The 24,489-nt window shown below is 38.6% G+C and overlaps 2 protein-coding genes across 2 annotated transcripts in view; one reads left to right on the forward strand and one right to left on the reverse strand.

Annotated features, from left to right (window-relative positions):
• The window catches only part of LOC132106060 (gastrula zinc finger protein XlCGF8.2DB-like), a 155,349-nt gene that overhangs the window by 33,917 nt on the left and 96,943 nt on the right, over nt 1-24,489 (forward strand). The gene's annotated exons all lie outside the window — the stretch shown is intronic.
• On the reverse strand, nt 351-2,721 carry LOC132106038 (uncharacterized). The gene is made up of 2 exons (XM_059511647.1): nt 776-2,721; nt 351-470 (listed from the first exon to the last, which is right to left on the reverse strand). The coding sequence occupies exon 1, from the start codon at nt 2,704-2,706 to the stop codon at nt 988-990; it is 1,719 nt and encodes a 572-aa protein (XP_059367630.1). The 5' UTR covers nt 2,707-2,721; the 3' UTR covers nt 351-470; nt 776-987.

Genomic DNA, 24,489 nt, shown 5'->3' on the forward strand with positions numbered 1-24,489 from the left:
ATCCAAAATGAGCCAATTTTTTGGCATGACACTTCAAAATGTCTCACTTTCAACATTTGATATGTTATCTATATTCTATTGTGAATAAAATATAAGTTTATGAGATTTGTAAATTATTCCATTCCTTTTTTACTCACAATTTCTACAGTGTCCCAACTTTTTTGGAATCGGGTTTGTACATATACATATATATTGCTCTGTGAACTGCACGTGTGGCACAATTTGTTTGCCAGGTGTGCTAAAGGCTGGGCATGCTCACATTGCAAATTCTCTGTATATGAATTACAAGAATTGACAAATAACATGTTTTGCTTTCAAAATGTTTGTGGATTGTTTAATGTTGTATCAGCGTCTTCCACTTGAAGAGCTGGATGGTGAAATTGAGCATCCAGGAGCAGGTGAACCTGATGCATCAGAAGTGTATTCAGCAGACAAATCATTGGCAGTGTTTTGCAGAGTGGAAGCAATATCTACATGGCATAAACAAAAAACTGCATTAAAAACCATACTGCAGAAACAAGAAACACATTGATACACTGTAATACAAGTAAAGAGTACAGCTAACAAAGTACAGAATGAAAGAGACTGGGGTGTTGTTTTTCCAGTTCATCTAATTGTATGCATGTACACAAAGTCAACATTTAAAGTGGATCAAACCTTTCATAATAGTTGTCTTAAAACCAATACCTGTTCTTGTGAACTTAATGAACTTTTTGATCCACTTCAAATGTTGACTAGTTTATATGTAAAAACAACCATTGATTTGAAAACTTACTTGGGATTTGGGCTATTAGTTTTCTTGCTTCAATCGGTCTCAGAAAGCCACCTAGATCATCCTCTTTCAAAAACTGTAGGTCATCTATGGTCTCCACACCTAGGCTGTTCAAACCCTCTATGGCTAGCTTTGAAGTTATAGGGTTTGGGAACACATTCTCAATAAAAGTCAACAATGCATCCATTTCTGTTGGGAGAGGACAGTTTATCCTTTTACAGATGAACAACGCTGTGCTTCAGAGTAATGACCTTCAGTCCCATAAAACTGTACTCATTTAAGGGATAATAATCTAGACATTCCTCAGCATTTACACAAATTAATTCCTTTGTCGCCGCCAAAATCTCATAAAGTCCATAATCATGCAAATACACTGAGGGGCGGGGAGTCACAAGGAAAGTCACCTCATCGTCTTTCACGAAAATCAGCTCAATCTGTCCAAACTGTAAAATAGAATTCTCCTCTTCACATTTAAGGCAAATTAAGTTTCCTTTCCTGTACAGGGTACCCTTGTATTCTACCCGTGTTGAAACAAAGTCTGGTTCGTTAAGCAAGCTTGTCTCAACAGCTTTGCACACAGCATCACTGTACAAATGAGGAGAGTATGTGGCCAAGTCAACACTTTTAAGCTTTGGTGAAAAAAATGACCGTGAGTGAAGATATGCTTGAAGAAGTTGATGGTTGTGTGACAATGTCTTGCATACATTTTTGAAGTTCTGTGTTCTTCTCACACTTCTTTTGAAGTATGAATGTTTGCTTTCAAATCTCAATGACCATAAACGAATTAAAGGTCCAAGACTTAAAATGAGTGACGTATAGTGAAGCATGTAATGATGTTTTGGTTTCAAATTTTCACCAGGAAACAGCTCCTTTCTTGTTTCCAGATATTCTGGTATTAAGACATTGAGATATGCAATCTGTGCAGTGGTAATCTTGGGAGCACACACTAGCTCAACCAGTTCTTTCAACTTAACAGTCAGTTGCCATACAGGGTCTTGTGACTCTACTCTGTCTCCAATTATGACAGGAAGAAATCTGAGGAGACACCAGTTCTCAGCTGCTTGACCACCTAACTTTCTGCCTTTTTCACATATCTGGGAGGGGGCAGAACCAGCATCAGAATCCAGATATTTGAATTGTGCAAGTCTCCTGTTCAGCTGTGTATATGAAAACCACTTCCTTTTTACAAAGTATTCCAAGAAAATGGCAAGATCAATAGCTACAACACCTTCAAACAAGTCGTGGCCAAGGCATGGGGGAAGGCCAGGCTGAGCAACATGAAAATTTTTGAGAGAGTTGAAAATGGAGTCAAACTTCAACCCATTTACAACATTTTCTTCGGTCGTCCTTAGAGTTTCCACTGCCGCCTTATAGGACTCAACTGTGCGATTGGGAAAGTCTACACACACATTCTGAAGTTCACTGCGAGATACCAAGCAATACCTACAGCAATGCTTGGCAGTACTGAAGTTCTGTGAGTAACCACCGATGCAGTGGGACCCCAAATTATCACCAATAATAGCCACTATTGTTGCACGTACTATGTCACCTGAAGATGTCACAAATCCATGCTCTTCAAGTTCTTTGACATCTGCCAACAACTTAGCAAAAATCTTGGTTTGACCAAAATAGTTAAAGTCTCTCTCATAACACAAAAGTGATAACTGAATGTTATCAATGCATGATCTGTAAAATGGCTCAAAGTTGCCAAGTGTAAAATACACTCCAATCATTTTGTGTTTTTTTTTAGCTGACCCAAGGGGATTCACAATCTCAAAGGCATCCTGGTACAAGATAAGTTGGATTGTAATCTCAGGCTGCTTAAACAAGTCATTGGATTTGAATACAGAGCCATCACAGATGTCAGAGAACACAGAAGAGTGTACATGCTGATGTTTGGCACACTGCTCCCACACCACTGGGTCTATTAACATGGATTTAAAGTGTTCTTCAATGGAATATACTGTGCATAACATTGGTTTCGGTTCTCATCACGACCAAGATACATACTTTGTGGATGCACGTACGAAAATTTTTTCTGATAATACTGTCTTTGGTATTCTGTGGAAAGTAATGAATTACAAGCTGAGGCTGCACCACAGATTCAATATCACATTGTGAGAGGGTCGTTTTTGACTTGAGTATTTCCCTGAACATCTTCTGTGTGTACTGATGACAGATATAATTTAAACCACTGAATTCCTCCACAATCATCTGAATGGTTGACGATGGCACCAGGTATTTGGCTTGTAGCTGCATATAAAACAGGCAGAGATTTTTCATGTACAATGACTTTGCGTTACATTTCGTCAGTGAGTCTGTGAATTCACTTTCATCAACCTCATCCTCAGTAACATCAACAAATGCTGAAGAAGGTTGCTCAGATAAGGTATCCATAATCCGTAATTGTGCAAATGTAGACGTCCTGTGCTTTCGTGAAACATGGGCAGTGAAACTTGATCTTAAACTGAAATTTTTGTCACATTTTTCAAAAGGACAACACACCACCTCTCCCTTGGCTAAATGTGACCTGAGATGAGAAAGGACATTGCTCATGTCTGTAAATTGTTGTTGACAGTCTGTATTGTTGCAAACAAACGTGCCCGTCGAATCATCAAAATGAGTATGTGGTCTTTTGTGATGGCGATAAACATGAGCTTTGAGAGCATTGTATTTTGAGAATTTACATTTGCATTCTGGGAAGCAACATGGAAATTGAGCATTTGCTTCATGTCTGTGTAAGATTTGATGATTAACATATCCCTTATTTGACGTAATTGACGTAAATTCCTGACCTTATAGTTCGTTAATGTCTTGATTTGTCCAAAATATGTTTTGCGTGTAATAATAATAGCCTAGTATTACAGATCATTCTTTAATAACCATAGGAAAAATATTTAGTTGTCATGAAGATATGTTCATGTATTTTAAACATGCACAGTGGTAACAGAAATAAAAAATGCCAACTAAAATATTTTTCTACCGGCCAACATTTAATATCCTGTGTTTACTTGGGTTAATAGGATGGGTAGCCTACATTTACAACGTCTTGTTCGTAACATTGAGTTTGCATTTCACAATACAATGCATTGACGGCTGTTTTAAACTCTGGGCGCTCGGCTCAGACCCTTTTGCCAGCATGAAGCCGATTTCAACGGCAGCGAGGGTCAGATCGCATCGCTGGAGTGACGTACGCGGGTGAAATAAAACTTAACGTCTGACTTGGAATCCTCCCTTTTCGACCCAGCGCCATTGCGGGTAAGTCTTGTGTTCAATTTCATATATCAAATTTAACGCCGAGTATAGTGTCAATTGAGTTCCTTTAACATCCTATATTATCTAGTTATAAATTTTAAACTGTTGCTGATTATATGTTGATTATTATCGATCCGTTTAAACTTTGTTCATGGTCTTTGACATGCTTCCCTCCAGAAAAGGAATGAAATAATTTAGAATTAAATTAAGAATGAATAGGACCGTTATTAAATTCTTTATCATGTCAGAGTACAAGCTAGATAACGTTAATGAAAGTGGCTCCGATTTTTATGGCGCGAAGGAAGTTAACATGGTTAGCTAAACGGCTAATTGTTAGGCTAGACAATTTTTATTGAATGTAATTTACGTGAATAATATTTATGAGCACAGTGATTTGTGAAGAACAAGTGGAACAAAATGTTAGCTGGATTAAGACAATTCACACTGCAGAAACGGCAAAAAAAACCTAATTTTCATTCTTTAAGAAAATGTTTATTGGTTGGGACTTGCTGGGGACTATGATTGGTTAGTTTGCTCCATAATACAACTCAATGCTGCAAATATTTTGTCTATTAATGTTCTGGGTTGTGAAGATATTGAATATGTGCAGACCGTCCGCCATTATTGTGTGCGCGCTGACATGACGTAGTCGTAAAAGGCATAGATATGGTCTTTTGCACGGGCCTGTAACAGATTCACTCTCGAGTCTCGACATTTAATAATACAAAACGAGTCGTTTCTGAAAGCTGCCATCTTTAACTTTATTGTTGGTTCAAATGAATGTACAACATCTTGTGTTTTCCCGTGGGTGGCTGACTGTTGGGGCAATTTGTGAACGTGACACTTATTTTTCATAACATTCTGAATAACGTTAACGGTACAACGGCCAACTTTTGTGATAGGTCTGAGTCTGACTGCAGCATGACAGTCTGAGGCCGGAAGTGAGCGCAGCAACGTTACAAAGTTTAAAACAAAGTTATTATAAATATATTTTTAACTATTTTATTGAAAATATAATATATCTAAAATATTATAAAATATAAGGCCTATACTGGCCTATACTGCAACAAATGTTAAGTTTTTTTAAAAGTTAAAATTATACTTGATCCATTTGTTTTAGTCAAATGATTAATGATATATTTTGAAACAAAGAACAAAGCTTGAGCGTTATTTGATTTAATTGAAAATATTTTTTAATACTCAAACCATTTTACAACTAACCATTTTTTTTCTTAGACCATACACAATTATATGATAGACTGAAAACTGTGAAAAGTGAAAAAATAAAAACTCCATACAAATTGAGTTAATCCTGAGGCACCTTTCATCTCCTACCTACTAACTCCAAACCTACTCAAACTTATCCTGTGTGTTTGCATGTTTAATGGGATGCATTCATAGATAAATATTATAATAAAATATAAATACAGAAATATATAATTGGTTGTGTTTTGTTAGCTTACGTTTTAGTGTGGATTTATGTAACCTTTACGTTAATGAAGATAATTTAATATTTTGTCTACTCTAAATCATGCAGAAAACCATCTAATTCCAAAGAGACTACAATTAAATATGTGTATCTGATGCTGTGTTCCAGGCAACCTGTAACCCGTGTTTTTCCAACACGGCTATGTGACGTCAGAGCTCGTAACTGGGAGTACATCGATCTAGTACGAGTTCACGGGTGGGAAGTCACAGGTTTGACTGCCGTTCCAGTGCTCCAACCAAAAAAAAAGAAATCTTACACTCCACTTGCACCAGCCCCCTGCATCCCATATCTTGGTGGTAGGCCTGTTACAATTGTTACAGTGGTTTAGATTAATATTTTATTAAGCATCTGTGTTAAACTAACACAACTGCCAATTGTACCTTTGTGACAGCTCTAGGTGATGGGAGTCAGCTAGCTGGTCAAGGCTTTTGGTCACCAGGCCATATTTCAGAGACCACAGTTGATCTCCCTTCTGATGGAAACAGCTCAGAAGCAGGTCCGTGGGCTTCTTCCCCGTCAGTGAATATCACAGCAGCGGCTAGTCCACCACCGTGGTCTCCAGTCTCAGTCTCCACTACCAACAGCCTGAGGGCTCCTACTGACACCCCAACTCATGCAGCAGCTGGCAGTAGTCGGTCATCAGGCCAAGATAGATATCAAGTAAGAAGGTCAAGAAAGCTATGCTAAAGCTCATGGAAATAAAAATTCACTTTGTGTGTAATGAGATTAAAATTTTTTTGTTTTTCATAGAACACTCCACAAGAACATGACCCTCAAAACAGGTCTTCTCGGGAGGCTGTGCCTACAGGTAGGAATTTTACAAAGTGATCCATCTCGGTTTACTCTGACATATCTACGTACAATGTGTTGCTACTTTATCTGCTTTTTCATGTCTTACAGCAATTGCGAAGGAGATCCTCATCCAGCTTGATTCTATCAGAGAGCAGCAGTTGCTCATCCTGGTGCAGCTCCAAAAAATCACCAGCAGTCAAGCAGTTCCAGACTTCATCCCAGACCCAACACATTTTGGGCTCCCACTTTCAACTATTGAGGAGCTACAATGTTTGGAGGAGACATTAAAGAATCCAGAGGAGAAGAAAAATCTGGTGAGTTAAATTTATGCATTAATCAAATAATTCCTATTTAGTCAGTCCCCACTCTCACTCGCGCTATATTCCTTAAATCACTAATGATGTACATGTCTTTTATTTCAGACTGTTCTCCTTGGAATGATTCGAGGCATGACTCTTAAAGACACTGTGGGAAGGGTCCTGAGAAGAGCAATGAACACTTCACTGGCGAGACTCATTAATTGGAGTGGGGCCAACCGAAAGCCTGTATTCAAAAGGCTCACTTTGAAAAATGTGGTTCTGGGTAAGTGTCGGTAAAATGTGTTGTACTGACCATGGTTTTTTACTCCAAGCGACAGTGAATAAAGTATGTAGGTGCACCAGTGCAACTGACCCGATCAGGTTCTATGGGTGCACACTAGGGCTGTCAAAATTACTCAAATGACATTAGAATATTCCCTTTAAAAAAAACACACATTCCAACATCTGGTTGCACATTTTGTCAATGTTGCGTTACGTCAATAAAAAGTAAGGGTTGCACGACTACTAATTTCTGCTAGTCAATCTAGTCGATTGTTGTTTATTTTGCGCGCTCAAGTTTATTTCATATGTTCATATAAGTTTTTCATATCGTTTATGTTCATATAAGTTTATTTCATATCGTGCAGCAAGCGCGCTCATAATGGAAGCGATGCGGTCAAGGCTCGGACGTTTTTGCCAGGCGTGCTCAGGTAAAAATTTAGGAAAAAAGGAACTGAATAAGATGTCAAATATAACCCTCATGAATAAAATCAAGTAGGCTAATATTTAGGCAGAAAGAACAGTTCACCTAATAAGTGGAGGCTTTAAATCATTTTTGTGGCAAGTGTAAAACTGCATGTTTACTGGTCTAATTTGCCATTTAAAGGCATTTCAAAGAAGTAAAATGACTGGCTAAGATATATCTGTCAAATATAATAACCATGAGCAAAATCATGTCATTTACCCCAAACAAAATATCATGACTTATGTCTATTTACAGGTTATGGCCATTTGTTTCTGATAAAAGGAGTGTTAGATGTGTATAAACTGGGGCAATACAGCTTTAACACGATGCGCGCTGACTTTCGGGTCATTCAAGACAGCAAATTTGCGACGAAATACGCTTCAGGTGTCTTTCCCTTATAACGTACCCATGTCTTAATGCCAGACCCGCAATATATCTTTTTTTTACATTACTAATTCAAAGTAAAATGTTGTTTCATCAGTCATCTATATCTCCAACTGCTGTAGGCTCACAGTGTGTACGTGGTTCAACATAACTCGTGGCCACAAGTAATAGATGTTTTCTCAAAATATGAAGTCGATGCCACAAGATAAATATATTGTTCCCTCAACATATGATCTCGAGGCCACGACTTTGCATCGTGTGGCCACAACATGATGTCGTTACCGCAACAAAATTATCTTTTCAAAATTATATCAAAATTATATTATATTCCACGAGATATTATGACGTTCCCACGACTTAATATCAGGTTCCCACAAGTTTATATGTTGTGGCCACGACAAAACTAATTGAACCGAACATGTCTCTTCACCATACAAATCAACTCAGTCAAAATCAAGTTTGTTTAGTTATGCAAGATCGCAAATTATCTTATAACAATATTACAGACATGATGTAAATAAAGGATTAATTGTGCAGTGATTTTAGGGACAGTAGTCAGATTGTTGCTCTGTTTCAACAAAAATAGTTCAAAACAAAATCACAGCTAAATGTTTGGGCATCTCTGAGCAAATGTGTTTCGTTAATGAATGAATGCGTTTTCATATTAATCTAGTGAGTCTATGATTCAATCACCCATTCATAAAGACAGTCGCTTGCTTTTGTCACTGAATATTCAATCGATTTGTTTAACTGGAACTAACTGGAACTAACAAAGAAAAATGGGGCGTGGCAACTGCAGGACAGAGAGGAAAACTTCCAAACACTACTGATTTCATTTGATTGGTAACTTTTGTGTCTTATTATTCTAACTCGATTTATGAATTTGTCATAAAAGATGACAATTAATGAGGTTAAAAATACAATTTGACATTTTATAGTAAAATATAATTCCCCTTATAAAGGGAAGGTGGATTTGTCATTGATCAGAAGGTGCTCCTAAACTTTTTAAATTAAAAATAAATGTAAGTGTAGAGGAGAGCCCTGGATCCAAATTAAGTTTCGGATCTCACATGGTAATGCTGCCCTCTTCTATCTTGTGTTTTTCTCAGATGCAGTCCGACAGAATGCCCTGACCAAGGATTCCACAGAGAAGGAAATTGAGATCCTCATCACCAGGTGGCTGCAGCTAGCCTCTGATAGGGATGGTGGCCGGAGCCAGAGGGCAAACAGGCAGACAACATAGACCAAAGTGTGTGTGTGTGTGTGTGTGTGTGTGTGTACGAACGCGTGTGTGTGTGTGTGTGTGTGAGAGAACGAACGCGTGTGTGTGTGTGTGTACGAACGAACGCGCGCGTGTGTGTGTGTGTGTGTACGAACGCGCGTGTGTGTGTGAACGAACGCGCGTGTGTGTGTGTGTGAGAACGAACGCGTGTGTGTGTGTGTGTGTGTGTGTGAGAACGAACGCGTGTGTGTGTGTGTACGAACGAACGCGCGTGTGTGTGTCTGTGTGTACGAACGAACGCGTGTCTGTGTGTACGAACGAACGCGTGTGTGTGTGTGTGTGTGTGTGTGCAAGAACGAATGTGTGTGTGTACGAACGAACGCCTGTGTGTGTGTGTGTACGAATGAACGCGTGTGTGTACGAACGCGTGTGTGTGTGTGTACGAACGAACGTGTGTGTGTGTGTACGAACGAACGTGTGTGTGTGTGTGTGTGTACGAACGAACGTGTGTGTGTGTGTGTGTGTACGAACGAACGTGTGTGTGTGTGTGTGTGTGTGTACGAACGTGCGCGTGTATATGCAGTCTGCCTGACTATATGTTATAGTCAGGCAGACTGATCATAACATAAAGTGACTACAAAGTCAGTTGGACTCATTTATCTAGGGTATTTATTAGACAATTGCCAAAACCCAAAACAAAAGGAAGATTAACTACAATGAAGCATAATTTGCAGGAAGATCAACAAGCATGGTGGCTGCCTCGAACCCAAGTCATCTCCCTCTCTCCATGGAGTGCCTCTGCTTTTAAAGGGTGTCTCTCCACCCACTCGTTACAAATCACACCTGCACACAATAACACATGAATACATATTGCCACATAGCCAAACAATTAATAGAGGAAAACAGAGCCACCACAGGTAGTGGAGGGACATAACACACCCCCACACCAAAATGGTGACTCCAGTCTCCATAATCAAAATATAAACAAGAAACATAATTAAAAAAAAAAATTGCGACCATACGTTACCAATTAACGGTAAACAGAAATACTGGACTAAGGTACTCTAGATAAGGCATCTGCCAAGACGTTATCAGTACCATGGATATGCTTGACCTCAATGTTAAAAGGCTGCAAGATCAAACTCCACCGCATCAGACGTTGATTGGCATTTCTCATCTGGCTTAGGAACTTCAGGGGGTCATGATCACTATAAACGATCATTCTACCTGATGCACCCAGATATACTTCAAAGTGTTGGACAGCAAGAACCAGGGCCAGTGTCTCCTTTTCGATGGTGGAGTACCACCGTTGATGTTGATTAAACTTCTTAGAGAAGTAGCAAACGGGGTGATGGACGTGCTCCACTCCTTCTTGGAGGAGAACAGCGCCAGCACCTTGATCACTCGCGTCAACCATTAAAAAGAAAGGGTTCGCAAAGTCAGGTGCAGCCAACACAGGAGCTGAAATAAGCAATGCCTTTGCATTTTCAAAGGCACTTTGACACTGGTCAGACCACTGATATACCACCTTTGGACTAAGTAAATTAGTCAATGGAGCTACTACAGATGAGAAATTCTTGCAAAACGCTCGGTAGTAGCCCACCATACCAAGAAATCTGCGTAACTCACGACGATCAGCAGGAGGAGGAAAACTACAAATAGCTGAAACTTTGGCATCCAAAGCACGCACTTGACCACCTCCTACTACTCTACCCAAATAAGTGACTGTTGCTTTACCGATCTCGCATTTAGCCAAATTGATAGTCAAATTGGCTGAGGACAGTCGACAAAATAGCTCTCGGATCTGCTGAACATGTTCTGGCCATGACGCACTATAAAGGACCACATCGTCCAAATACGCCTCACAGCCAGACATGCCAGACAGCACTGTATTTATTAATCGCTGGAACGTTGCAGGAGCATTGCGCATTCCAAAAGCCATAACGTGATAATTCAGGAAGTCGTCGGGGGTAACAAATGCAGATATTTCTCTTGCACGACTGGTGAGGGGAATCTGCCAATAGCCTTTCAGCAAGTCAAACTTGCTAACAAAAACTGCAGAACCCACCTGATCAATACAATCATTCAACCTGGGCAACGGGTAACAATCAGGTCTAGTAACTGCGTTAACACGCCGATAATCAGTACAAAACCGAAACGTTCCATCAGGCTTTGCCACCAATAGACATGGAGAACTCCATGGACTCCTGCTAGGTTCCGCAATGTTATTTTTAAGCATGTACTCTACTTCTTTCTTTAACACGGCACGTTTCAAAGGGTTTAGCCTGTACGGATGTTGCTTGATTGGTGTTGTTGTTCCCACATCAATGTCATGCTCAATAAGGTGAGTTTGTTTTGAAACATCATTAAACAACTCTGGAAATTGGCGAACAACGTCCAAAATGTCAGTCTTCTCAAAATCGGTGAGGTGTGGGAGGTGATCAGCTAAAACTGAGAGCATTTTAGTGTTGTTAAGACGACCCTCAATTAGAGCACGAGATGGATTACTTTCAGTTTCATCACTCTCTTCCACCACAACAGACAACAGCATGGACTTATCACTCGTAGGCCTCGACAAATCCGACCCCAGCTCAGCTGGAGATGAACCTAGGCAAACAGAAGCACGCTCAAAATAAGGCTTCAACATATTAATGTGACACAGGCGCTTCTGCTGCCGTCGATCTGGAGTGCGAACGAACGCGTGTGTGTACGAACGCGTGTGTGTACGAACGAACGCGTGTGTGTGTGTACGAACGAACGTGTGTGTGTGTACGAACGAACGTGTGTGTGTGTGTATACGAACGTGCGCGCGTGTGTGTGTGTGTGAACGAACGAACGCGTGTGTGTGTGTGTGTGAGAACGAACGAACGCGCGCGTGTGTGTGTGTGAACGAACGCGTGTGTGTGTGTGTGTGTGAGAACGAACGAACGAACGCGCGTGTGTGTGTGTGTGTGTGTGTGTGTGTGAACGAACGCGTGTGTGTGTGTGTGTGAACGAACACGTTTGTGTGTGTGTGTGTGTGTGTGTGTGTACAAACGTACGCGTGTGTGTGCGAGCGAGCAAGCGTGATGAGCCGCCTATGATTAAGTGTGATCCAATAAAAAAATGCATTTAATGAACCTGTCTTCCTTGTGCTGTTTTATTTTCAGTTTATCTTGCATAAATAACGGTTGCTAAGATATTTTAGTAGGCTATTATCCTGACATGAATGAATTAAATAAGGTTTAAATAAGCCCTCTCACTCGGGGTTCCGCAATAGGGCCGCATTAAAACCGAGCGCTCGCAGAGCAATCGGACCTAGATTCATGCTGAGTTTCGGCCGAGTATTTTTGCCCTAATGGGGCCGCTGAAGGCCCACGCCTTTTTTGCTAGCTGGGTTCTTAATCAGTTTACAGACAAATGTCTTTTTTCCAAGAAGTTATCTGTCAAAATAAAGGACAGGTAACGAATAATAAAATTGCATGTTGTTTTATTAAAGGAATTTTAAAATATAAATTAAAATATAGTCATAATATATGAAAATATTGATATTGCATATTAATCCATGTAGTCTACCCCCCTAAAATAGGCTACCACTTTTAATGCTCAGATGCAAAGTAAACCACAATTTCTTTTAAATAATAGAACACAATTCATATAATATAAATAATACTGCACACCTTTTAAATGTATCAAATCTAAAATATGGTTTAATACCATGTAGCTTAGAGAAAATATAATCACAGGTTCAGGCACAGGCTTGACATTTATCCTGCTTGAATTTGTTCTAATAAATGTACATAACTTCATAAGTACCAAACTTTAATCTGTGTATATTACATTTTAAATATATTAAATATTTTAACTATAGTCTTTTTCTTTCATTTTTCCGTGACTGAAGCAGTCAAATGTAACACATCAGCGAGGCAAAACTGACGTCTATTTGCGAAAATGTGCTTTGATGCGCTTGTTTGATAACTTCAGCGGTCAAAAACTGCAAATGCACTTTACAGACGCTGCGGCGGTAAAAAGGGCCTTTAGGCTGTCTACTTAGTGTACCATCAATGAAACCACAAAGCTGACGCAGAGGTATGTATAATTGCAATATAAAGTAATTTTGAGTATTATTGCTATTAATATTATTTTCTAAAATAAGGCATATATATACATATGGCAATGTTTTTGCAACAGCTCAAGATATAGTGAACTCAACTGGAATACACTATGCAGGGATTAGTGAATGAGTGAACGAGTGAGCGATTTCAGACATAGCATAGGCCTATCTCTCTTTACCTGTTGCCACTTTTGTCTGTCCTCTTGAAAATAAGTTTGTAAGATTGGCACATTTGGCAACATCCTCCTCCAATGCCTTTCTTTTCTTTAACCTGGCTTTTTCAGCCCCTCCTGGCCTCTTCCTCCCATCCAGGGCTGGGGAGTAACGAAATACATGTAATGGCATTATGTATTTAAAATACAAAATATGAGTAACTGTATTTCGATATAATTACATTTTAAATAGGGAGTAATCAGATTACAGTAACATCTGAAAAGTATTTTAGATTACCATCGATTACTTTTATTTTGATGTCATTTATTAATTTAATATTTAAGTAAAGAGTTTGGGGATTTCAACCAATACGGCGACTGATTCTCCGTTGAAACAAAAAAACAGCATGCAGCAGCTGTTCATTTAGCAACTCTAGTGAGCGATACATGCTTTTCATCACGACACAAACAATCCCCCTAGAACTCACACTTTGCATTCAGTTAACAGATCCATATGAATCATGCATGAAATAAAAGTTTATAAAGTCAAACGATAGCTTATGTGCTTTACAGATAAACCCTTTATTCTTTATAAAGATTGAAGTCTTTATTCATTCGAAATGTTCAAGAATAGTTCATCTTTGACTTGTTAATGCAAGTTCATGATCCGATTTGTGAACAGATGATTCTTTTGAGTGAATCTTTTAAAATAATCATTTCTTTTGATTAACAAAACCAATGTGGGAACCAATTGTTCAAAAACTGGATAGATATGAGGTGCACAGCTCGCAAAATCGCTAGCCCGTCGTCCTGGGGCTATTGTGTTTTCCAGTCGGGCTCCAAAATATATCACCGTCCTGCCCGACAGCTATCGTGAATTGTGATGTAAAATTCCTAGCTTGATTCGCGTTGTTCACTCGCTTGTAGGCGTGACACGAATCATAGTTGATCGTTTGCACTTGTTTCTAAATCTTGCAGATTCAAGCGTTTTAACCCATTCGCGCTCATTCGGAGGTTGCGTGCACTCATTCGAAGCACGGGCTGAGATCGGTGCATTTGGTCTTAAAGGGGCAGCAGCCTTTAAATACCTGCTGTTCCAGTAGTCCAAATGGTTTCCTCCGATTTAAAATAGATCACAGACAACTTTTTTTTTCCATTTAAATATTTCTTTTAGTTGTATGATTTTTTATTTGATTTAGGATTTGTTTTAAAATAACATTTCAATTTCACAAAGAAACATGCAGAGTTTTGTCTTTTGTCTAATAATAAAAGGACACATTTTCATTTATAATTTGTCTTAAATCTCATTTTGTAAAAAAATCTATAAATATACAAAATAAATTGTAAGAAAATTGTATGGTGTAATCTGTATTGTGAATCTTATTGTATTGTAAGTTCATTGAATCGTTACATCCAGATATGCTACTAGTGTCCACAGTAAAGTTCAGCTGATGTCTTTTTTTTTTTTTTCTCGGTCTAGTTAATTAATTTTGGGCTACCAAAACCTCAAGAATGCCTACCCTAAGGGCTACCAGGGATGGAATGCAGCATGAATCAGCACGGAATCCCATTCATTGTATTGAAATTGAATTTATATTGATTGGAAGATTTAAATGACAAATTTTTTTTTTGTCGTTTATAGAGATTCTGTGGAAAATTTATGTTGTTAAAAATAAAATGCAAAGAAAACACAAATCTTATGGCTGGTAGATGTCGGAAAACATAAAAACAAGACATCAAGTTAATGTGTTCCTTTGTGTTACAAAGCTTAAGTATTTCAAAGCATTCCAAAGTATTTTGATTAAGTTACTAAACCGGAATAATCTAACGAAATACGTTACTGATTACTTTTTAAAGCTTGTATTTTGTAATCTGTAGTGAAATACATTTTAAAAGTAACCTTCCCAGCCCTGCTCCCGGATGCATACCGTTACGATGCGTACTGTTATAGGGCCGGCCCAGCTATCCGGTAAGCGCCAACAGTAGCCTACCTGAGAATACGTTTTGGAAAAGATGGGCTATGGACCCAACCAACTCTATGGGAGGGGGGGTGAGAGCTCCCTCCCATGGTACAATCCATGCAGAGGCTGCGCGCTGTGGTGTCAGAATGCGGAACTTGTGTAGTGTTATTTAAGAGAAGATAGACTCACTAACGAGACAAATGTAAAAAAAAAAAAACTTGACCGGCCCAAAAGTGAGGCGGCCCACCGGGAATTCTCCTGGTAGTCCCGATTACCCACCCCGGGCCTGTATACAGTTTATTTATTAAGAAAAGAAAATGTTAACTAATATTTTTATGAGTATGCTGTGTTCTGACTGTAACCTTTTCTTTCTCTCCTTTCTAGGTTCATGAAAATACACCATTACATCGATGGGCACACACTTTGAAGATCCCGCTCTTTACGAGGACTTTAAGAGCTTCATGGAGCTGCATGGCAAACAGACGGTTATGGCCAAAAAAGGTCCTCAAGAGGGTCACAAAGAAGGTTTTTCTCATATTATATATGATAGTTGCACATTACTAGCTGGGATATAGTATAGAACTCATTGCATATTGGTTACAGTGTCTAATTTGTATCCCTCTCCCAGATTCCATGGTTATGAAGAATAATAAAAAAAGAACTGAAATATTGTATGTTGTATGTGTGCTGTGAAACACTTCGATTCAAACAATATACTGTAGAATAATATGCTTCCTTGGAACTGTGTAGAATAAAAATATAAACCAAACTACTTGCAGTCATAGCTAATCTACTGAAATAAGTAAACAGATTTTTTACGAGTTACAAACCCAAAAAGCCTTTAGATGTTTTACAACCTTTCGATATACAGTACTAAATACAGACTAAATATTTAGCCATATTTAGCCAAACATTTAGCCATATAAATCATATGCAATTCCTGTAATGTTGTAAAAGTTTAGACGTTGTACGTCTATTTTAACTGTTAGCAAGAAAATCCACTTTTACCACTTTCATTCCAGTTAGATATTTGTATGCGTATACGTGTGTGTTTCAATGATGTAGCATGCTAGAAGTAAAGATTGACAAAAATAAAAGACTGATTAAAGGAATCACTAAATTAAGTGTGAATAACTAAACAAAAATGAAATAAAGCAAACAGCATTGTTTTCCTGTGGCTTAGAGGTGATTGTTTAGAAGAAAACTTGTTACCTAATTTTACAGTAAAAAATGCTGGTCTTATCTTAAAAACAGGTAGAATGATTTCATCAATTAAGAAATGATGTCGATTTATTAAAAACATTATTTTGTTTAATTCTTTTAACAGCTGCCTCCGGTGTGAGGGATTTGTTATGAAAATATCCATAATTAATGACTGAGAAATGTGTCTGTAATAGCAGGAATTATTGCATATGAATAAATGGACTTGAGACCTGTATTTACATTCAATGTACAGTGTGTATTTTTCTAGTTCTGTTGTGCACCACAGACCCTTCCTTGTCCGTCCGGTGTGCAACAAGACCCAGGCGACCCTGTCAGTCCATCTGCGCAGGGTCTGTATGAAACGGACCACATCGGAGGACATCACAGCCGTGGTGGACAAGGCCAAATCAGAGAGTCTGGAGATTCTGAAGGGTTCAGCTATGGCCTAATTCAAAAGATCTGTGAGGATGCTGATCCACCTACCAGGTTAGCGGAAAGGTTTTATGAAGTAAAAATATGTTGTGCTTCACATGTAGTAGCAGGGAATCTAACCTAATTATTCATTCTTAGCAGGTGGGTTGAGGAAGTGCAGCGTCGCCACATGGTGGTAACTGATCGGCCTGCCACCAGCACATCCTCACAGCCACACGTGTCTGAGACCAGTGAGAGTGTGCAGTCTGATGAGCTCAGCCACTGCAAGGTGGACCGCAGGACCACTGCGCTGTGCTGCACAGAGCCTCAGCCAAGTGTACTCATAGCCACCGGTCCAAACTGACCAAGTCTGAGTGCACTTTTATTACCCGGAAGCTATGGTGATCCTGAAGCATCTCCAGAGACCATGTGTGGTGGAGTACATGAAGGTGAGTGTTAGTCTCTTCATAGTCGATAATAATCATTGTCATAAACGTGTGTTATATATATGTATGAGTTTGAATGCATAAATTGATTGATTATTCTTATTTTTCTCTGCCAACAGTGGTTTGAGCTTTCTTACACTCATGTGAGGCCAGAACTCCTCTCCTTCAAAACAGGAAAGAGGACAAGAGAGGATGTGGAGGGAGAAGAATTTTTTTTTTCTCCTCATCGGGAAAGCCCATCTTCAATGCCTTAAATCGGCTTCACACAAAGTAAGTTAACCCTCATTTCCTTATCTAATATGTATTTCAGTTAATAGTTATATCATGTGAAAATCAATATTAATATGCTATCTGTATTTCAGATACCAACAGATACCAAGCCAGTGACCAGTCAAAAAGCCCTAAAAGTCTTTGAGACGGCATCAAAGAGTTTGGCCGAGGAGGACAAGTCACTGGTGACGGACTACCTCACCCGCTCATTGAGAAACACAACAGTGTGAAAGCTCGGTCACTGATCCTTAGTGCACCCGTGTCATTGGATGGAGAGTTACCAAGTAAAGAGGCACGTGCCCAAATCACACCTGTGTTGATCCGGCAGCTGTATGAACGTTGGCTGAAGACACAGATGAATCTACGTGTGGAGCATGTCCTCTGTAAGTATTTTTTTATATTACCAAAAATGTACAGTGCTGTCAATTACCATGTCCTTAAGTAATTAATCCATTCTCATTCTTTCCAGCACACTTTGGCCATCAACTTCCCACCGAAAGCCGGGTTAGTGCCTGGATTGAGAAGAGGCACAAGTTTGATTTGGATGGAGTTGTGATGCTGCTCTCCGATGGGTCTTGCTTTAGAGCTGAACTTCACCATCTCTTTGTGGGCAAAGTGGACGGCTCAAAGATTTCAAACCACTGGCATATTCTCAAGAAACATTTAAATCTTACACTGTACTCTGCCGATGGAGTCAATGCGCTCCGTAAAGCATTGGGGACTGTACTAGCTTTTGTTGATGGTGGATATTTTTTGAATATAAGCTGCGTCCCTGCCAATCCCAACCGGGCACACCCAATGTTTAAAGATGGTTTTGGTACAAACCAGACTTTAGTCTAGGGGTCACAATGGAGTGGAAATAATGGAGTAAAACATGTTTAAATAAATAAACGATGAGGAGGTTCATTTTCCTCTAACCCAGCTTCTATCACTTTCACTATAGACATTATTAATAAAGGTTTATCATTAAACCCCTAAACAAAAGCAAATCCAAATGCCTGAAATACATTTAAAGGTTTTTATGAAGGGTTTAGAAGTAACCCGAAAACAACAACAACATGTAGAAAATATGATTCGGAGCACTGTGTACAAGAGAGAGAGAGAAGAGGAGGGGAGAAAAACACGTAACCATATCCCAACATACATGCATACATACATACATCATGGGATGTAGGGTTAGGTCACCTTAAACTAACATGTAGGGCACATAGTTGCACCATTTTGTGCATTCTTAATCTTCTAGTGTCATTTTAACAGCTGTCCAATTTAGAGCATTTTCTTTCAAAACTTGGTTCCTTTTGTCCCTTTGTTGAGTCCGTTATACATACCTCATTTGACTTGGTATATGCAAAAATAGCATCCCACTCTGGACCACTTAGAAACATTTACAAATGACTCATTTTCAAAACTGATTAATAAGATGTCTTGCAAAAAAAACATTGATGATGCTCATAAATAATTTCACTTGAACGATTAAAAACAAACACTTAAAAAAAAAGTTATACAAATCAAAGCGAGTATTAATCTGATTTTAAATTGTCTCATGAGAAAAAGTCTTCAGTTTTTAGTAGTCAACCAATATAATGTCATGGCTGATGTGTTTAAGACGCTAAATGATGATAGCAATTTTGATATGCTGCACAGCATCTAAATGCATGTCCTCCTCCTCCACAGGTCCAAACAGCACGAGTCCACTGCTATCCACTCAATTTACAACACAAACACAAATGTACCCAGACCCACCAACTCATCACTCTTGCTCCCCTGTGTCTAAATATTATAAAGTGGGTTTGACTCAGTATTTCACTTTATAATCATTGTGCTTCTTTTACAACCCGAATTCCGAAAAAGTTGGGACGTTTTTTAAATTTTAATAAAATGAAAACTAAAGGAATTTCAAATCACATGAGCCAATATTTTATTCACAATAGAACATAGATAACGTAGCAAATGTTTAAACTGAGAAATTTTACACTTTTATCCACTTAATTAGCTCATTTAAAATTTAATGCCTGCTACAGGTCTCAAAAAAGTTGGCACGGGGGCAACAAATGGCTAAAAAAGCAAGCAGTTTTGAAAAATTCAGCTGGGAGAACATCTAGTGATTAATTAAGTTAATTGATATCAGGTCTGTAACATGATTAGCTATAAAAGCTTTGTCTTAGAGAAGCAGAGTCTCTCAGAAGTAAAGATGGGCAGAGGCTCTCCAATCTGTGAAAGACTGCGTAAAAAAATTGTGGAAAACTTTAAAAACAATGTTCCTCAACGTCAAATTGCAAAGGCTTTGCAAATCTCATCATCTACAGTGCATAACATCATCAAAAGATTCAGAGAAACTGGAGAAATCTGTGTGCGTAAGGGACAAGGCCGGAGACCTTTATTGGATGCCCGTGGTCTTCGGGCTCTCAGACGACACTGCATCACTCATCGGCATGATTGTGTCAATGACATTACTAAATGGGCCCAGGAATACTTTCAGAAACCACTGTCGGTAAACACAATCCGCCGTGCCATCAGCAGATGCCAACTAAAGCTCTATCATGCAAAAAGGAAGCCATATGTGAACATGGTCCAGAAGCGCCGTCGTGTCCTGTGGGCCAAGGCTCATTTAAAATGGACTATTTCAAAGTGGAATAGTGTTTTATGGTCAGACGAGTCCAAATTTGACATTCTTGTTGGAAATCACGGACGCCGTGTCCTCCGGGCTAAAGAGGAGGGAGACCTTCCAGCATGTTATCAGCGTTCAGTTCAAAAGCCAGCATCTCTGATGGTATGGGGGTGCATAAGTGCATACGGTATGGGCAGCTTGCATGTTTTGGAAGGCTCTGTGAATGCTGAAAGGTATATAAAGGTTTTAGAGCAACATATGCTTCCCTCCAAACAACGTCTATTTCAGGGAAGGCCTTGTTTATTTTAGCAGGACAATGCAAAACCACATACTGCAGCTACAGTGTTGGGAAGGTTACTTTGGAAATGTAATAGGTTACAGATTACAAGTTACCCTGTTTAAAAAGTAATAGTAGTGTAACTTTTTCAATTACTTTATTAAAGTAATGTAACTAATTACTTTTGAGTACTTTTTGATTACTTTTCTAAATTTGTGAAAATTAAAGAATAATAAATAAAAGCATATACATCAACTTAAATACAGTTATCTAATAAGCATGTGACATATTCTGTGTAATAAACTCCTGAAACATTGGTGTTTTTTTAACTGCTGTCTCTGTATATGATGATAGTTTTCTCAAAATAAGTAAAATGCACATGAAGTGACACAGAGCAGTTCTAGAAATTATGTTTATGTGCTCGTGTACTCCTATATTGAGGCGGCAGAGGTTGAAAACACTGCGAGCTTCAGTAGGCCTATGTGTAGTAAATGAAACCATGTCTTTGCCATTAATTTACAAGAGGGGCGGACTGGGAAAAAAATTCAGACTGGAAAATTCAAACTTATACAAACAAATTCATGGACAAAACTATTTTTTGTATGGACCTGACATAAAAAAGGTTTAAATCTTTAATTTGGGGACATGCAAAATAATTAAAAGTTCTCTCCTGAACTGCACCTTCACTTCCATTTTTCTCTTCAGTCTTTTTATTTTGCCCTGATATCCATCTCTCTCATGACTTTAATACTCAAGATTGAACAAAACTATACTTTACAATGCAATACTCTACAATACAACAATATCTTTATAGAAAAATCCTAATACTGTACACGAGTCATGTTTTTCCCTTACAAAAAATTACCATGCTTTTATTAGCCTATATAAAAGTAAAATAACCTTGTTTTTTTTTTTTTTTGCAAATGGATTTGTATTTATTTTTAAATAAATACATTTGTAAAATAATTTTACATTTTTGGTTATCACAGTTAAACAATAGTAACCATTTTCTCTGGATTTATAGTTAAATATTAAAATGTTAATTTTCGTAAGGGTTGTGTTGTTGTCTGTCGTAGCTCCCCCTAAACCTATAAAAAAAATTGGATTTTTTTTCAGCTGAATTACTACTGTAACATTACAACAGATAATAATGATGTCCTTTATATAGTATTTTGAGTGATGACTGATGAGCAAGGTGCTGCTGCTTGATTAAATAAATAAAAAAAACAAAGACAAAAAAGCATCTTTACAGATGAAACTGACCTGAAACCCTGAACAGGAGTTCTGCTTCTCTGCTCCAGCTGTGCGCTTCCACACTCCACTCTCTCGCATTGATTAGGGCTACCTCTGATCCAAACCGTTTGGCGGAGGCGCGGAGAGCGCGCGAGTCACAACTAACACTTCATGACTTATTAGAGATTTAATTATCAAATGGCGGATTCGCAAATGATCGCTTTGGTACATTCGCCAGGCAATTATACAATAATGATATTAAATAGTGGGGCAAAATCGTCTGCCAGGCCACCGGGAATTGTCCCGGTTCTCCCGGTGTCCAGTCCGCGCCTGATTTCCACAGACACGCAGAATGTGCAAGTCATATATTGCATTTTTGGGGCTTTATATTCACAGACACTAGTCCATGTCATGTTTTGATTCAAGTGTACTGACCTACTTTTGATTTAGTCATCCAAAATGTGGCATATTCCGTCCGCGTTAGGCATTTCGTTTTTATGACTGGGCGAACCAGACTGTATTTCCGCATCCCGGAAATTATTAGGGCGGTATGTCTCAGAAAAGTCAGTGCAATTTGGGAAATAAATCAGTTAAATCTGTATGTGGATGTGCGTAAATATTCAAATGTAGTCCCCTTTGTAATCGTAAAAAATTTCATAAGTAACTGTAATTTAATTACTCATTTTTTCTTAGTAACTGTAACTAATTACAGTTACAATAATTTTGTAATTAAATTACGTAACGCCGTTACATGTAACTAGTTACTCCCCAACACTGTGCAGCTATAACAACAGCATGGCTTCGTCGTAGAAGAGTCCGGGTGCTAACCTGGCCTGCCTGCAGTCCAGATCTTTCACCTATAGAGAACATTTGGCGCATCATTAAACGAAAAATACGTCAAAGACGACCACGAACTCTTCAGCAGCTGGAAATCTATATAAGGCAAGAATGGGACCAAATTCCAACAGCAAAACTCCAGCAACTCATAGCCTCAATGCCCAGACGTCTTCAAACTGTTTTGAAAAGAAAAGGAGATGCTACACCATGGTAAACATGCCCCGTCCCAACTATTTTGAGACCTGTGGCAGAAATCAAAATGGAAATGAGCTCATTTTGTGCATAAAATTGTAAACTTTCTCAGTTTAAACATTTGCCATGTTATCTATGTTCTATTGTGAATAAAATATTGGCTCATGTGATTTGAAAGTCTTTTAGTTTTCATTTTATTAAAATTTAAAAAACGTCCCAACTTTTCCGGAATTCGGGTTGTAGTAAAAAACAGTATATACAAGGGCATGAAACAGCAAGTTTGGCCCGTACAAATTGTACACTAATAACCTGATGGGTCTGGCACAAGGGCAAACATATTTAATAAATTCACACCAGGGGCCGGTTGCACAAGCTAGATGGGTTTAAAGATAGGTAAAAGATGGGTTTCTTTCCTTAGGTAAACGTGACATTGTTCATGTGTTCTGTGGCTGAAAAACAGATGTATTACATGAGACATCATACATTTCAGTATGTAGTTCTGTTTCTTTCAACAATTTTCTGATGTTCATTCATATTTATTTCCTCTATGACTAGTAGTAAAGGCGAACAGATGAGCGAGGAGCAACAGCGAGCACCACATAAAGAGCGTCAAAACCACATTTATAGTTTTTATTTTGTGATAAAATCGACAGAATTTGAAAGCCAATGCATTATTTCCGATTCAAAAATAACAAAACACAACACGTGAATTCATTGCACACTGAGTGTAAAATTCTAGTTTGAATTTTTTTGCACATTGAAAAATAATTATGACCTTGTGTTGTGTTAATCACGTTTACACACTGCCTCGGAAACTTCTGTCAGTCTTAAAAATAAAATTAAAAATTGGATCAGGTTTGATGTTCTGCGCTTTCAAATCCGTAGCAAGCATTTTGAAGGGAAAGGATGACAAGTACAAAAAAATAACAATAATTTGTAGTGGCCTGAGGGTTATGAACGCCATCTTCCACTAATGGCCTTCCCAGATTTAAACAAGGTTATAAAAACGCCGCAGGTCCAGCTTTGAGAAGATGCGGGGTCCACTGAGTTCCTCAAGGATGATATTTAGAATAGTGTTAATATACAAACTATTCTTGGGTCCTGTTCACTTACAGTACAGACTAAAAGTTTGGACACACCTTCTCATTCAAAGAGATTTCTTTACTTTCATGACTATGAAAATTGTAGAGTCACACTGAAGGCATCGAGGGCTATTTGACCAAGAAGGAGAGTGATGGGGTGCTGCGCCAGATGACCTGGCCTCCACAGTCACCGGACCTGAACCCAATCCAGATGGTTTAGGGGTGAGCTGGACCGCAGACAGAAGGCAAAAGGGCCAACAAGTGCTAAGCATCTCTCGGGGAACTCCTTCAAGACTGTTGGAAGACCATTTCAGGTGACTACCTCTTGAAGCTCATCAAGAGAATGCCAAGAGTGTGCAAAGCAGTAATCAGAGCAAAAGGTGGCTACTTTGAAGAACCTACAATATGACATATTTTCAGTTGTTTCACACTTTTTTGTTATGTATATAATTCCATATATAATTCCACATGTGTTAATTCATAGTTTTGATGCCTTCAGTGTGAATCTACACTCTTTGAATGAGAAGGTGTGTCCAAACTTTTGGTTTGTACTGTATATAGTATTATTTCTTACTATTATGGAAGGGGATGAGACCCAGGATTTGCTTGGTTACAAATCAACACAGGTTTGGAACAACTCGAGATTTTATCTATCCCTCTATGCACTTTTTTGTTTCCTACTGTTATCAACAACTTCAGCTTAGCACTAAATATTATCAACGACTTTCATCAATAAAGAAATAGTTTAAACAATGTCTTTTGATAG

Source organism: Carassius carassius, chromosome 26 (assembly GCF_963082965.1).
Source record: "Carassius carassius chromosome 26, fCarCar2.1, whole genome shotgun sequence".
NCBI lineage: Eukaryota > Metazoa > Chordata > Actinopteri > Cypriniformes > Cyprinidae > Carassius > Carassius carassius.